A 14065-nucleotide genomic window follows, 5' to 3' on the forward strand; every position below is an offset into this window, starting at 1 on the left:
ATAAGGCTGAGAAGACAGTGGCCTCAGAAGCTTCTCCGGACCTTAGCACCCCGCCCCCGCCCCCACACCTCTAGGGAGGAGGTGGGCCAAGCCATGTTCCCACTCTCTGGCCATCCCTCCAGGCACTGGCTCGGCCAGCAGCGGGTGACGGGGAGAGCTCGTCCCCAGCCCCCCTCCCTGGGAGCCAGCAGCACCGAGGAATAGGACAGGCGGGGGTGCTGGGCTCCCCAACCTCAGCTCTCCTCCCTACTCCAAGAAGCCCTTTGAAAGGTTTTCTTGGCAGAGTTTAAAGCTTCAATTCATTGAATTGCCTGGCATCAGGCCCAGTTTGAGGGGATGCCGGGAAGGCCCCCGCCCCACACCCCAGCCCTCACCTTAGCCGCCCCCACTTTCCTGGGACCCAGGCTGGCAGGCCTCTCCTGCTCCCTCTCTTCATCCGATGGCACCCACCGCCTTTCCCCTCAGGGAGCCAGGTGTCCTGCTCCTCTCCTGTGGAGCAGATGGCGACCCCAGAGGCTCAGTCTTGCTAAATCAGACATTTAAATCCCATAATCCTCGGTGAGAGGTTGATGGAGGGGGGCAGCGGCCCAATCCTAGAAGCAGGGGCAGGAGAGAACCTCGTGCCAGGCCTGGCGGGAGGGGAGGAGGGACAGTTGGTTCCCGAGTTATGAATGGAGTCCCCCCCCTCCCTTGTTGTCATGCAGCCTGCAGACTGACCCAGTCTCCAGCTTTTGTTCTCCTCCGGGAGGCCCGGCCTTGGGCGCCCCCCAGCCCACGCTCCCGGGACACTCAGGTGGCTGTCTCCCAGCGTCCCCTCCTTCCTCACCCCCGCCGTGCGGCAGCCCCACGCAGCCAGCCCAGGTGCCCGCCCCGCGGACGCACAGGTGGTAGCAAGTTTTATTGTAAAATGAGACACTGGTACAAAAAGGGGATATAAAAGTGGAAGAGGAGGAGGGGGTATGGGTGGTGAGTGCAGAGTGCAGAAGAAATTCACCCTGAACCAGGCAGGGAGGCAAAAGCCCTCGGCAGATACAGACCCGACACCAGGGATGCAATCAGTCCTCTGGGATGCGAGATGGGATGAGATGCTGGGGTGCCGGGGCTCCCCAGGAGGTTAGACAGGATTTGGCTGGGCCAGCAAGGAGGGGACCCCTCGCCAGCTGCCCCTGTCACAGAAGCTGTCACCCCACCCACCAGCAGGGACAGGGAACCGACGACATCCACGAAGGCACCAAGGCATAGGCACCATGGGAGAAAAGGGCTGTCTGGGGGGGTCAGACATACATCACTTCATTCACCCTCACAACAAACTTCGTGAGGTAGGTATGGTTATCAGAATTTCATAAAAATGGACTATGAAATTAGGAAATTTCAACCACTGGCTAAAACGGTAGAGAACTGGGCTCAGAGCCCAGTCTGTGATGGCTTCAAAAACGCACCTGACATTCAGGAACATTTCCCTACCTTTCCCATGGTTCCTCACAGTAAAAATCTTTAAAAACCAGCCAGAACGTCCTACGTCCCCCCCAACCAACTGACCTTGGAGGCCACCTCCTTTAGGAGCGCGTTAGGGCAAGGCAGATGGAAGAAGCCAGGGCTTCTGTGGGGTACACCTGTACCAAAGCAGTCAACACACCAAGCAGGTGTTCCAAGTCCCCAAAATGCCAGGGAGGGAGGGCCGGGGGCGGTGGGGAAGGGTCAGCAGGGGCGGGGCGGGGCGGGGGCCGCAGGAAGAAGGGGACATCAGTCTGAATCGGGCCCCTCTTTCTTGAGCATCGGTTTTTTATGGCGGGAGGTGGACTGCCCCTTCTTAGCCTTCAGGTGGCTGTTGGGAGACAAGGCGGGGAGAGGTGACATCAGCGAGTGAGAGGCTGGGGCTCCTTGTCCTAGATGTAGGCTAAGGGAAATTTCAGTTAAAATGGCTGCAGCCAGCTACAGACATATTGGCTGAGCACCTGGGGCACTTCCATGTTTTCTCTCCATCTTCCCCCACCCCCTGACAATCAAGGAAACGGAACCCAAGAAGGGCAGTCGCAAGGCCACATGGACCTGCTCGTACTTGGCCGGGCTGGAGGGTCTGTCCCAACCCCACTGTGTCCAATACAGTCCCATGGTTATCAGGCCCCTATCTGAGCCCCCAGCTCTGTGCTAGAGGTTGCTGGAAATGACAAAGAGGTACCCCACTGTTCACCCCTTGAAGGGTCTGGGGACCTCCCAAGGCTGGAATGGGGTTGTGGGATTGACCTGTGGGAGACAGAAGCAAGTCTGGGCAGGGTGGGCCCCATGGGCCCCACCCTGAGGGCGTCAGCTCCGTAGGATGAGAACGGAATCCTGTGGCTTTCCAAGGTGGGAAGGCAGGGGATGGGGGCTGGGAGAGGGCCCCGGTCACTCACCTGGAGTGAGCCCTGCTTCCCCCTGGCTCCTTTCCGTTCAGGGCATCCTTCAGCTCCAAGGCCTCATTCAACTCCCTGAACATGTTGTAGCGTTCAAGGCCACGGATCTGTGCCAGGGGAGGAGGGGGAGAGAAAAGCGTGAAGGCAAAGCCCAAAGGGCATTCACTGGTGGTTTGAGGTAAGCTGTAATCCACGGCGAGGGACGGCTGCCCCCTGAAGGCAGGGAGCCTAATTGCAGGCAGAGCAGCCCAGAAAAAAAAGCCAGCATTCTGGGCGCAGGGCTTGAAATCCATCTTCAAGCCAGTAATATTCACTTCCAGGATCAGGGACAGGAGCAGAGGGAAGGATGGACAGAGGACCAGGGCCCAGCCTCCCGTCTGCCCCATTCACAGTTTTTCTTCCCTCCTCCGGTCCCACTGAGTGGAGACTGCCTGTCCCCCTGAGACTGGGTACCTGAAGGGTGAAGTACTCCCCATCCAGTGGCTTCTTCTTTTGCGGGGGAGATGAGCTGGTGCTGGGAGGCAGTGCTGCGAAGACAAGAGAAGGACACCTTGGGAGCCGAACTGCACCCTCCTGCGCTCCCCCCACCTCCTCTAGTCCTGCCTGCTCACCTCGCTTGGTGCTCCCGGGGGGCGGCTCGGGGCAAGGCTCCCCCTTCTTGCGGAAATTTTCCTCCTCTGTGCGCCGGTCTCTCCCGGGACAGGCACAGACTCGTACCTCGAAGCTGCTCCGTCCCAGCACGTTACCACTACCCCAGGCAAGAAGACAGAAGCAGGCGGCAGTGAGGGAGGTGAGCCCTCTCACCGAGCACCCCCCAAATCCCAACCACCCTCATCCTCTGTGGAGCCTGAGCCAGAGGAATATTAAGAAGCCACAGGGCCAGAGAGATTCTGAAGCTACAGAAAGGAAACTGGGGGAGGCGGAGGGCTCGAGGGAGGCAGCGAGGGAGGCAGCCGGGAAGAGTCCACATGTGGGCACGGGAATGAGTGGGAAGGACGGGTGTCAGTAAGGGAGGAAGGGGACCTACCTGGAATCTTCCAGAGTGATGATGGTGAGGATGGGCCGGCGGTTCATGCCCCCCATGCAGGAACTGTTACACATGTAGTTATAGTGGATGGTGGTGCAGTCGGAGCCCACCTGAGACAGCAGACAGGCCCGAGGGCAGGCCGCCCCGCCCCTGGGGGCAGGACTGTAGTCTCCACAGGCCTCAGTTTCCCCCACCGAGGAATGGGAATGACCCATCCGGCTCTGCACCCCTCCAGGGGCCGTGGGGAGGTTGAGTAAGGAGGATAAAGCTCCCCTATGTCCCACCTGACAAACCCCTCCAGCCCTCCCCTCCCAGAGAGCTCAGACACCAAAGCAGACCTCGGGTGGCTCGTAGGGCACCACCACGCTCTGCCGGAAGGTGTTCCTGTCGTCCAGGTACTTGGCCCGCAGGTTTCCCTCCACCCGGATGAGATGCTGAGGCGGGGCCAGACCTGTGAGCAGAGCCATTGGGGAGCAGTCAGGGGTCTGGGGTCTCTGGGCACCGGCCCCGCCCGGTCTGTGCCCCTGCCCTGCTCACCATCACTACTGTCCAAGCAGCGCTCGTGGTGGGGGCAGCGCCGCACCACCTCCGTCACAAACTCCGACTTCTTGTAAATGGCCATGGCCCGGACACAGGTGTCGGCTGGGGGTGGCGAGCTGACCCACAGCTGCACGGGGCAGGTCTTTGCCAGCTGACAGAACAGCTTGTTGAGGGAGGGGGAGTACTGTAAGGAAAGGAGAAGGGTCAGGGGACGGACAAACAGCCCAAGCATCCCCCGGAGGCTGCGAGTGGTGTGCAGAGGGTGGCCAGACACAGCCGGGCTAGAGGGTCTGCATCCTAGAAGCTTACTTTAAAGAGCCAAGGGCTGAATGAGCAAAGGAAACGAGGGAGAGATCCAGGGCCCCATATGATGGGAAGGACGAAAGCTCAAGGTCCCGGACTAAACAGGTAAGACTGACAGCAAGTGCAGACTGGAGAGGCACCCCAGAGTCCTGAACAGAAAAAGCCAGGGGGCATGTGGCCAGGCACCCAACGTTCCTATGGAAACCAGCCCCTGAGGGCCACTGACCGTGCAAGTAACAGACTTGGCTGTCCCGGAATGCAGGAACCCCAGACGGAACCCATAGGCGCCAGGGTAGGTCTTCGGGGAAGGGACAAAGGATGACAGGGGCCAGGAGGGGGCGGGTCCGGGGGCCGCGGGCGCAGGAGTCGCCGGCATCCTGGGAGCGTCATTGGACCCTTCTCCCAGCCAGTTCACGCCTTCTGACAGCAGTTCATCCACTGCGGGGGACAGCTCGGAAGACTGCAGGTGCGGAGACAAGAGTCAGGGCCAGGTCCCCAGCCCCTGGCCCCTGGCCCCCTACCGGCTCTCCCTACATCCCGTCCTTACCAGAACATTGTTTTCAGGAAGCCTGGAAGACAAGAGCAGGAAGTCAGCGCTGGCGTTTGCCCACCCCCCCTCCACCAAGGGCTTCTACCGGGGGGCTGGGGATCGGGGTGGGTGGGCAGGACGGGCAGGACGGGAAGTGGTCCCGGGAGGCTGGTGAGGAGCCTGCCCCGCCTTCCACTTACAGGTTCCACAATTCGGAAAATGTCTCCTGGCTTAGAGGGGGGTCGATGGTGAGCTCGGACTGTGGGTCCTGCATCGCAGCTCCTGGGAATGGAGTGTGGCCACTGGGGAGAGCAAAGTAGGGGTTCCAGGTGAGACACACCCAACCCCGGGACCCCCAACCCTGAGGCAGGGCGGACACTTCCACCAACACCATACCGGGTCCAAGATACCATGGCCCTGGCCTCGGCCTCCCCAGGAGCCGGGGCGTTGCGCCTGCCCAGCCCCTCCATGGCGCAGCCCAGCCCACCTGTCCTCAAGGCACAAAGATAACCAGAGAGGGAATTCCAGGCTTCCCACTAGGGGGTCCACAGCCTTCCTGAAAGGGTACCCTACTTTTTTTTTTTTTTTTTTAGATTTTATTTATTTATTTGACAGACGGAGAGCACAAGTAGGCAGAGAGGCAGGCAGAGAGAGACAGAGAAACAGGCTCCCTGCTGAGCGGAGAGCCCGATGGGGGGCTCAATCCCAGGACCCTGGGATGATGACCTGAGCCAAAGGCAGAGGCTTTAACCCACTGAGCCACCCAGGCGCCCAAGGGTACCCTACTTTGCCCTCCGTCTTGGTATTAAGGACGAAGCATGTCAGCCCACATCCTCCACCCGGGGGGGGGGCGATACCTCCCCGGACGCCCACATTCCCCACCTGACCCCCTTCATCACGAAGCTTCCTGGAGGACCGCCATCTCCACTCCCACCCCTCGCTCAGGACTCCCCGGCCTGCCTCTCTGACCTCATCTTCTAGCACTCTCCAGCCACTGGCAGCCTTCTCTGCTACCACACAGCCCGGTTTACCCTGCGCTGGTGGTTCCCTCTACTGGGAACCCTGGGGTCAGCCACTGTCTCGGGGGAGGCACGTTCTGGGACCTCATCTTCACAGCTCCTCAGGGGTGTTTGCCCAGGCCACCCAAAGACTGCCCGGTTGGGCTCCCTGACTGCGGTGAGCAGGTGAATGGCTGTGCCCAGGTCATGAGCCGGGGTTGTCCACGGAGCAAGCAGTTCACAGGGATGATCCCAGCCCCGGCCCGGGCACCTACCAGGCTATGCTTCCACCGCCTCCTGACATCTTCCCCAAGTTTGACATGAGTTTTGCGGAAAAAACACACCCCCTGTGGACGTCCCTGTTCATGACCTCTGTGTCTTGTAGAGCGGGGACAAGCCCATCACCCCTACCCACGAGGCTCCTCCCACCATCAGCCTCCCCCACCCTCCCAACATTCACCTGCTCCTGGGCCTGATTTCTTATGTACTCAAGAGTTTGTGAAATCCATTCATGTGTGTTAATTCATTTGTCCCGAGAACCACACTGGCCGCCCTAGGCAACCTCCCCCCAACAGGTGACTCCCACAGGTGAGGAAGCTGCGTCTCAGAGAGAGGGGAAGGGATCCGCCCACAGCACACACACAGGTGAACGACTGAGCTTCTGTTAAAAATGACCATTCAGGGGCTCCTGGGTGGCTGAGTGGGTTAAAGCCTCTGCCTTCGGCTCAGGTCATGATCCCAGAGTCCTGGGATCGAGCCCCGCATCAGGCTCTCTGCTCAGGCGGGAGCCTGCTTCCCTTCCTCTCTCTCTCTGCCTGGTTCTCTGCCTACTTGTGATCTCTGCCTGTTAAATAAATAAAATCTTTAAAAAAAAAAAGAAAAAAGTTCTCCAGTGAGGAGGTTGGCAAAGGGCTCCTTATCATAGCCGCCAACGCTAACTGGCGGGAGTGAGGGATGGAAATGCCCGTGCAGGGAGGAAGGCAAGAGGGGGCGGCAGGGGCGAGATCCCGAACATTTGCTTGGTGGGGAAGGACCAGGACTTCCGCCCCCCGTCAATGATCAAAAGAACTTTGAGATTTTCATGGAAGGGAACTTCAGAAGTCAAAAGCCCTGAGCTTGACATTGTACTGTTCCCAAACATTTGCGGGGCAACTTCCCCTACCCCAAGGGCTAGCCTTTCGGCTTTCTCACATACGGGCATGGAGTTTTGCTCATCTCTATGTGCTTGCTGAAAAGTACCCGGGACCGGAGACAGGAGCAGCAGGCTAGGCCTGCATCCCAGACTCACCACCTAATCGCTGTGTAATTTGAGGAGGTTACTTAACCTCTCTGGGCCTCAGTGTCCTCTGCTTTAAAATAGTACCCTACTTATTATGGGTAATGCGCAGAGCTGAGACGAGTGCCTGGCACATAATAAGAGCTCAACAAACGTGTGCGTTTACAGACTGTCCCATTTTATTAGTTCTATACTGCAGGCAGAATCACTAGAAAACCTTTTCAGAGCAGGTTCCTTCCCAGGGGTGAGAATCAAGGGCCATTAAATTTTCCAAAGCTGAACCAGACAATTGGGGAGGCAGAACCTTCCCTGGTGGGAAGGCCACCAACTCAGCCCAGACTCTCCTCCGAGGCGCCCAGCCCACCACCATCACAACAGTGGGGGTTGCTTATCATCCCCATGGGGCCCACTGCTCCGGTGGCTTATCCCATTAATCCTCTCAAGAAGGCAGTACCCTAGGTATCATCTTCAGCTGCAGGAGCGGAGGTTGAAGGAATTAACTCGCTTACCCAGGTTCAGAAACCTCTCCCGGGGCAGGGCGAGGGATTTGAACCTGGGCTGTCCAAAGCCACACCCAAGCTCTAAATAATTAGGCTTCTAAATACATCCGGAGTCTGGTGTAACAAACTTTCTTCGCTGAAAGCTATGACCGGAAAACAAAACACAAAAAACAAAAAAACAAGATGATTCTGCAAAGTAATAAGGCAGAGTCTGGCAACTTACTACTTTGCAAAACCATGTCTAGGCAGACCCCCTTAGAAGACTGTCCCATTGGGAAGCATCCCGAGTCTTGCACAAGTATGTTGATGCCAGTGTTGTTCTCTGTGAGATGATGAGAAACGTTACTATGTATCGGTAGGGAAATACCTACTACACGAAATGCCCACAAGACACATTCACTGCCTCAGTTTGAGGAGATGAATTTATCTGTGTGTATTGAACTCGACATAGCTCAGATACAGGTTGATTAAAAAATAGTTTGCAATGGGGCGCCTGTGTGGCTCAGTGGCTAAGCCTCTGCCTTCCGCTCAGGTCATGATCTCAGGGTCTTGGGATCAAGCCCCGCATGGGGCTCTCTGCTCAGTGGGGAGCCTGCTTCCCCCCCACCACCTGCATCTCTGCCTGCTTGTGATCTCTCTGTCAAATAAATAAATAATTTAAAAAATTAGTTTGCAGGGGGACAAAAAAAAAAAAAAGCCAAACACAGTAATATAAGTAGGTTATGTGAATTACAAATGCAGAATAACTATAGTCAACCCTTGAACAATGTGGGAGTTGGGGCAGCACTCCCCTGTGCTGTTGAAAATCCATATGTACCCCTTGAGTGCCCCAAAATGTAACTGCTAACAGCCCGCTGCTGAGCAGAAGCCTTACCGATAACATAAACGATCAAGGGGCACCTCAGTGGCTCAGTGGGTTAAAGCCTCTGCCTTCGGCTCTGGTCATGATCCCAGAGTCCTGGGATCAAGCCCTGCATAGGGCTCTCTGTTCGGCAGGGAGCCTGTTTCCTCCTCTCCCTGTCTGCCTCTCTGCCTACTTGTGATCTCTGTCAAATAAATAAATCTTCAAAAAAAAAAAAAAACCAATCAAGTAACACACATTTTGTATATTTATTTTATACTATATATTTTTTAAGAAATATTTTATTTATTTGACAGAGAGGGAGAAGCAGACTCCCCACTGAGCAGAGTCCAATGAGGGGCTCGATCCCAGGACCCAGAGATCACTACCTGAGCCCAAGGCAGATGCTTCACCAACTGAGCCACCCAGGGGCTCCTTATATACTATATTCTTAACGTAGCTAGAGACGTGGGTGCCTGGATGGCTCAGTCAGTTGAGCGTCTGCCTTTGGCTCTGGGGTCGAGCCCCGTCATCAGCTCCCTGCTCAGGGAGGAGCCTGTTTCTTCCCCTGCCCCTCCTCCTTCTCGTGCTCTCTCTCTCTCTCTTTCTCAAATAAATAAATAAATACATAAAATCTTAAAAAAAAAGCAAGCTATAGATAATACTATAGATAATCACAAGGAAAAAAGAAAGACATTCATGATACTGTACTGTATTTATCAGAAAAAAGCCACGTATAAGTGGTCCCATGCAGTTCAAACCCATGCGGTTCAAGAGTCAACTGTATTTATTGCTTACAAACATATATATGTGAAAATATGAAAGGCAAGAATAAAAACTTACAAAGATATGACAGTGATGCTCTCAGAGGGGGGAGATACGTATGCTCATGGGACTGGGGGTACTGGTCAAAGGGTTCTAGCTTGATTAACGAAGAAAAATAAAGAGGATGGTATTCATACATTACTTGTAGATTAAAACAGGGACACAAATAAGACAAAATGTTAAATGTTATAATTATTTGGTGAGACTATGAGTGTTGTGTTATTCTCATCAGTGTTTTTCTAAAAACAAAAAACAAAAAACAAACAAAACTGAAAAAGAAAATTGCATAAGACCTATGATGGATAATTTCAAACACATAAAAAAGTTAGAAAACCATTTGACTACACTTATGGTCTTTTCCTGGGCTCTCTTCTGTTCACGGCTGTTGTCCTACAGTAGCTTTATAGTAATCTTGAAGTCAGCTAGTTTAAGACCTCCAACTTTGTACTACATTTTCATTTTGGAATCAGCTTGTCAGTCTCTACAAACAGACCCGCTAGGATTTTGACTGGGATCAAATTAAATGATTTTGGAGAGCCTGACATCTCACCAATATTGGGTGTTCCATCCAGGAATAGGGTAGTCTGTTATTTAAATCTTCCTTAAATTCACACAGCGGTAGTTTGCAATTTGAATATAGAACGCTTGTCTATCTTTTGTTCAATTTATCCCCAGGTACGCCATGTTTTTGGGTGCTTTGCAGGTGTCTTTGTTTTAACAATTCATTACCCAACTTCAGATTCAATGGTTGCTATTATATAAAAATATAATTCATGTATATTGTTTTTGAAATCTGTGACCTTGCTAAAATCACTTATCACTCGTGGTAGTTCTTCAAGATTTTATTTTTAAAGTAGTCTCTACCTCCAACGTGGGGCTCAAACTTACAACCCCGAGATCAAGAGTTGTATGCTCTACCGGCCAAGCCAGCCAGATGCCCCTCATAACCATTTTTCAATGGAACTTCTATTAGCCTGGTTAATACCTTCAGTATAATAGTGAAGGGATGAGAATCAAATTCTTTCCTAGTTCCTGATCTTAGAAAACAAGCATTCAGTCTGTCACGATAGTGTGCCGATGGTAACTTGATTGGGGGTGCCCTTTATCAGACTGAGAAAGTTTCCCTTTTCCTACTTTGCTGGGAGGTTGGCTTCTCTTTTCTTTTTAAAAACATGAATAGGTGTTGGATAATGTCAACTGCTTTTTAATGCATCTGTTGAAATGATCATAGGATTTTTATCCTTCAATCTCTTAATGTGGCAAATTAAACTGGCTGATTTTTAAAATGTTACAACCTTACTGCAGTCTAGAGTTTACCTAGAGATAAACTTTACTTGGTCCGGATGTATCTACCATTTTTATAGATTATCAGATTTGATTTGCTAAGATTTGTCAGATTTTGCATATATATAAATATAGCAAGAATGTTCTTTACTTTTAACACTTGTCTGGTTTTGATATCAGGATTCTCAGGATATCATTAAATTAGTTAACTAATCATGAAATTAGTAAGATTGGTATTGTTTCTTCCTCAAATGTTTGAAAAGAAGAACAAAGAAACAGGAAATAGGGGCACCTGGGTAGCTCAGTGGGTTAAAGCCTCTGCCTTCAGCTCAGGTCACGATCCCACAGTCCTGGGATCGATACCCGAATCGGGCTCTCTGCTCCACGGGGAGCCTGCTTCCTCCTCTCTCTCTGCCTGCCTCTCTGCCTACTTGTGATCTGTCTGTCAAATAAATAAATAAAAATCTATAAAAAAAATAAATAATTATGGCTCACAGACCTAAGTATAAAACCTAAAACTGTAAAGGTTCTCGAAAAAAAATATCCTAGAGTATCTTCATGATGTTAGGGTCAGCAAAGATTTTCATAACAGTCACAGAAAACGTTTGAAAGACAGAAGATGAATCTTCTGTAGCTCCTTCGTAGACCCTGACAGAGAAGCAAGCAACGGGTCAGGAGAAAACACAGATACTGACAAGAGACCTATCCAGAATATATAAAGAACTGCTCCGCAGTGGAACACAATTTTAAAAAAAGCAAATAAGGGCGCCTGGGTGGCTCAATGGGTTAAGACTCTGCCTTCAGCTCGGGTCATGGTCTCAGGGTCCTGGGATGGAGCTCCGCATCGCATCAGGTTCTCTGCTCAGTAGGGAGCCTGCTTCCCCTTCTCTCTCCCTGCCTCTCCGCCTACTTGTGATCTCTCTCTGTCAAAAAAAATAAATTAAATCCTAAAAAAAATAAGAAAGCAAATAAACCCACTTTAAAAAAATGGGGGAAAGATTTGAAGAGCCGTTTCCATGATGACATAGGAATGGCCAAAAAGCACGTGGAAACTGCTCCCAGCTAAGAGGACTGCAGATTAAAACCACAATGATGGGGCACCTAGGTGGCTCAGTGGGTTAAGCCTCTACCCTCAGCTCGGGTCAGGATCCCAGGGTCCTGGGATCGAGCCCAGAATCGGGCTCTCTGCTCAGCGGGGAGCCTGCTTCCCCCCTCCACCCTCTGCCTGCCTCTCTGCCTACTTGTGATCTCGCTCTCTGTCAAATAAATAAATAAAATATTAAAAAAACCAAAAATCCACAATGATGCGCCACATTAGAAAGACTGACAAACCAAATGTGAGGAAGGACGGCTCTTGCTGGTGGGAGTGGAACACGGGACAACCACTGCGAAATATGAGAATTTAAAACATCAAGTTTAGGTCTCCACTCCTACCTAGCAATTCCACGCCCCATGCCCAAGCAGTTATCCAAAAAACAAACAAAACGAACAAAAACAAAACATGAAAACATAGGACTACGAAAAGAATTGTACAGGAATATTCATAGCAGCTTTATTCGAAATAACCCCAAACAGGAAACCACTCAAATGGTCACCGAAAGGAGAACGGATAAAGGATCCACGCTTTAGTCCTGCGATGAGATGTGCTAATACAAAGGACCAAGAACACCGACACACGACGGATACGTTCAGGGACACGGAGGGACGTTGCAGGCACGGTGCTGCCCACCAGAAGCCTACGCCAAGGAGCGCAGACGGCGTGGGTCCATTTACACGACGCTCTCCAACGGGCAAAACCGGTGACGGAACTCAAAGTAAAGCCGAGGGTCTGCGGCTGACTGGGGAGAAGCACGAGCACGTTCTCGGGGGCGATGCAAACGTTTATTTTGACAGGCTGGGAGTGAGTTGCCAAAACTCGTCTAATTGCAGTGGGTGTAAATGCGGCCTCGATTTCGGAACGAGCTGCACACACGCGGAGCGAGCACAGGCGGGCACGGAGCAGGTGCGTAGCTGGTGCGCAGGTAAGTGGGCGCAGGCTGGAAGCACCGCGCCGGGAAGAACGCACGCGCGGGAGGCCGGACCCCCGCCCCTCCGGCTCCCTCCGGCTCGCTCCGGCTCCCTCCGGCTCCCCTCGGCTCGGCGGGCCCCGCCCCCTCCAGGCCCGCCCCTTCCGCCCCCACGACGTTCGCGCTGCGTAGGAAATCGGAATGGCTGAACCCGCGAGCTGGATGCTAAAGAGACCGTGTCTCGGCCACAAACAAACGGCGCGTCGTCGCACTGTCATCAGTCAAGTGTCAAACGCACCCGCTCTCGAAAACCCCCGGGGCCTGCCGTCGGCGCGCTGAGAGCCCCGTCCCTCGCAGTGGTCGCGTCCGCGCGGCGGAGCCGGCGGGGTGGAGCGCACCATTCACAGAGGGGGAGGGACCGAGGTTTGCGTTCAAACAGACCCTCCCTCCCGCCCCAGACTGACAGCGGAGTGGTCCGGCGAGGGGGAAAAAAGTGGAGGAGGGGGCGAGTGGCCCCGTCCGCGCGGAAGTAGAGCACGGCTCCGTGACATCTTCTCTGCTTCCCCGCAGTCGGGGGACAGTGAGCCGCTCCGGAAAAAAGAAACCGGAAGCGCTGCGGAGCAGGCAGGAGTGTATAGGTGCAGCCGCACAATAACGGGGCTCGCGGGCCTCCCGGGCCAGGCCGGGCCCCCGGCTGCCCGGGCAGGCCTCGCGTGGGGCACTTCCCACTCCCGCGACCGGCGGTCCGGCCGGGTTTTCTCCGTCCGGCGGAGCCGGGGCCGGCGGGGAAGCCCCCTCCGGGAAGGACAAAGGTCCGGAAGTTGGGGGACCAACGCAGCTCGGGCTTCCTGCATCGGCCCCCGAATAACCACAGCGGAATGGAGCCCGGGGTGCCACCAGAAGGCGGGGGGCTCGACAATCCGGGGCCACCGGTCCCCGGGATCCCGAGATCCGAAAATCTCAGATCCTGATGCTTTGTGCGTCTTGTTTCAGGGCTTCCCGCACCCAGCTCTGGGAGGGGTGGGGCGGCGAGGCACCCCTTAGGCCGCTGCAGGTCCTACTGTCCTGTCCAGCCGCGAGTCCGGCTGGTCCTAACATCCCCATCACTGCCACCCAGGCCTCCCCGCACTGCACTCCTAACCTGCTGCCGCCAGCCAAAGCTCCAGCCCCACAAAGCGCTACGTCCCCAGTGCCCCACCCCCAGCCCCCCACGACTCTCCCGAGCTGAAAACACATGGAGCCGAGAGCCGGTGACTCAGAGGGGACTCATCTGGCTCAGTCAGGAGCTTACCCGAACCTCGGGGGAGCGTGTCACCGTCCCGGGAAGCACGCTCCGAGGCCGGACGCCCGGTGACCCCGGAGCCCAGCGGCTACCTGCGCCCAGGATCGTGGCTCTGGACTTTTGAGAGGCTCAAAACTTTTAGCGCCAGTCGGAGCACATGGGAGGGGAAAATCCCAATCCCAGCAACCTCCGCGAGGCTCCTGGCACAAAGCTGGACAGTCGCCATGACAAGTAAGGGCAAGCCGCTCGCCGGCGGGCGGA

General features: G+C 54.3%; 1 protein-coding gene across 1 annotated transcript; it reads right to left on the minus strand.

Annotated features, from left to right (window-relative positions):
* Positions 1-879: 879 nt before the first annotated feature.
* On the minus strand, positions 880-13964 carry LOC111161133 (tumor protein p53). Its single transcript, XM_022524640.1, has 11 exons — positions 13814-13964; positions 4993-5094; positions 4811-4832; positions 4490-4723; positions 3958-4144; positions 3759-3871; positions 3421-3530; positions 3005-3141; positions 2847-2920; positions 2394-2500; positions 880-1825 (listed from the first exon to the last, which is right to left on the minus strand). Exons 2-11 carry the CDS (start codon positions 5064-5066, stop codon positions 1744-1746), a joined length of 1140 nt encoding a protein of 379 aa, XP_022380348.1. The 5' UTR covers positions 5067-5094; positions 13814-13964; the 3' UTR covers positions 880-1743.
* Positions 13965-14065: the final 101 nt, after the last annotated feature.

This window comes from Enhydra lutris, unplaced genomic scaffold (assembly GCF_002288905.1).
Source record: "Enhydra lutris kenyoni isolate GAN:26980312 unplaced genomic scaffold, ASM228890v2 scaffoldscaffold82, whole genome shotgun sequence".
Lineage (NCBI taxonomy): Eukaryota > Metazoa > Chordata > Mammalia > Carnivora > Mustelidae > Enhydra > Enhydra lutris.

Coding starts and splice junctions, on each gene's coding strand:
- LOC111161133 (XM_022524640.1), bottom strand. CDS start 5,066: ATGCAGGACCCACAGTCCGAGCTCACCATCGACCCCCCTCTAAGCCAG. Junction 4,833..4,992: donor TTTTCCGAATTGTGGAACCT/GTAAGTGGAAGG, acceptor CTTGTCTTCCAG/GCTTCCTGAAAACAATGTTC. Junction 2,921..3,004: donor CCCCGGGAGCACCAAGCGAG/GTGAGCAGGCAG, acceptor TTGTCTTCGCAG/CACTGCCTCCCAGCACCAGC.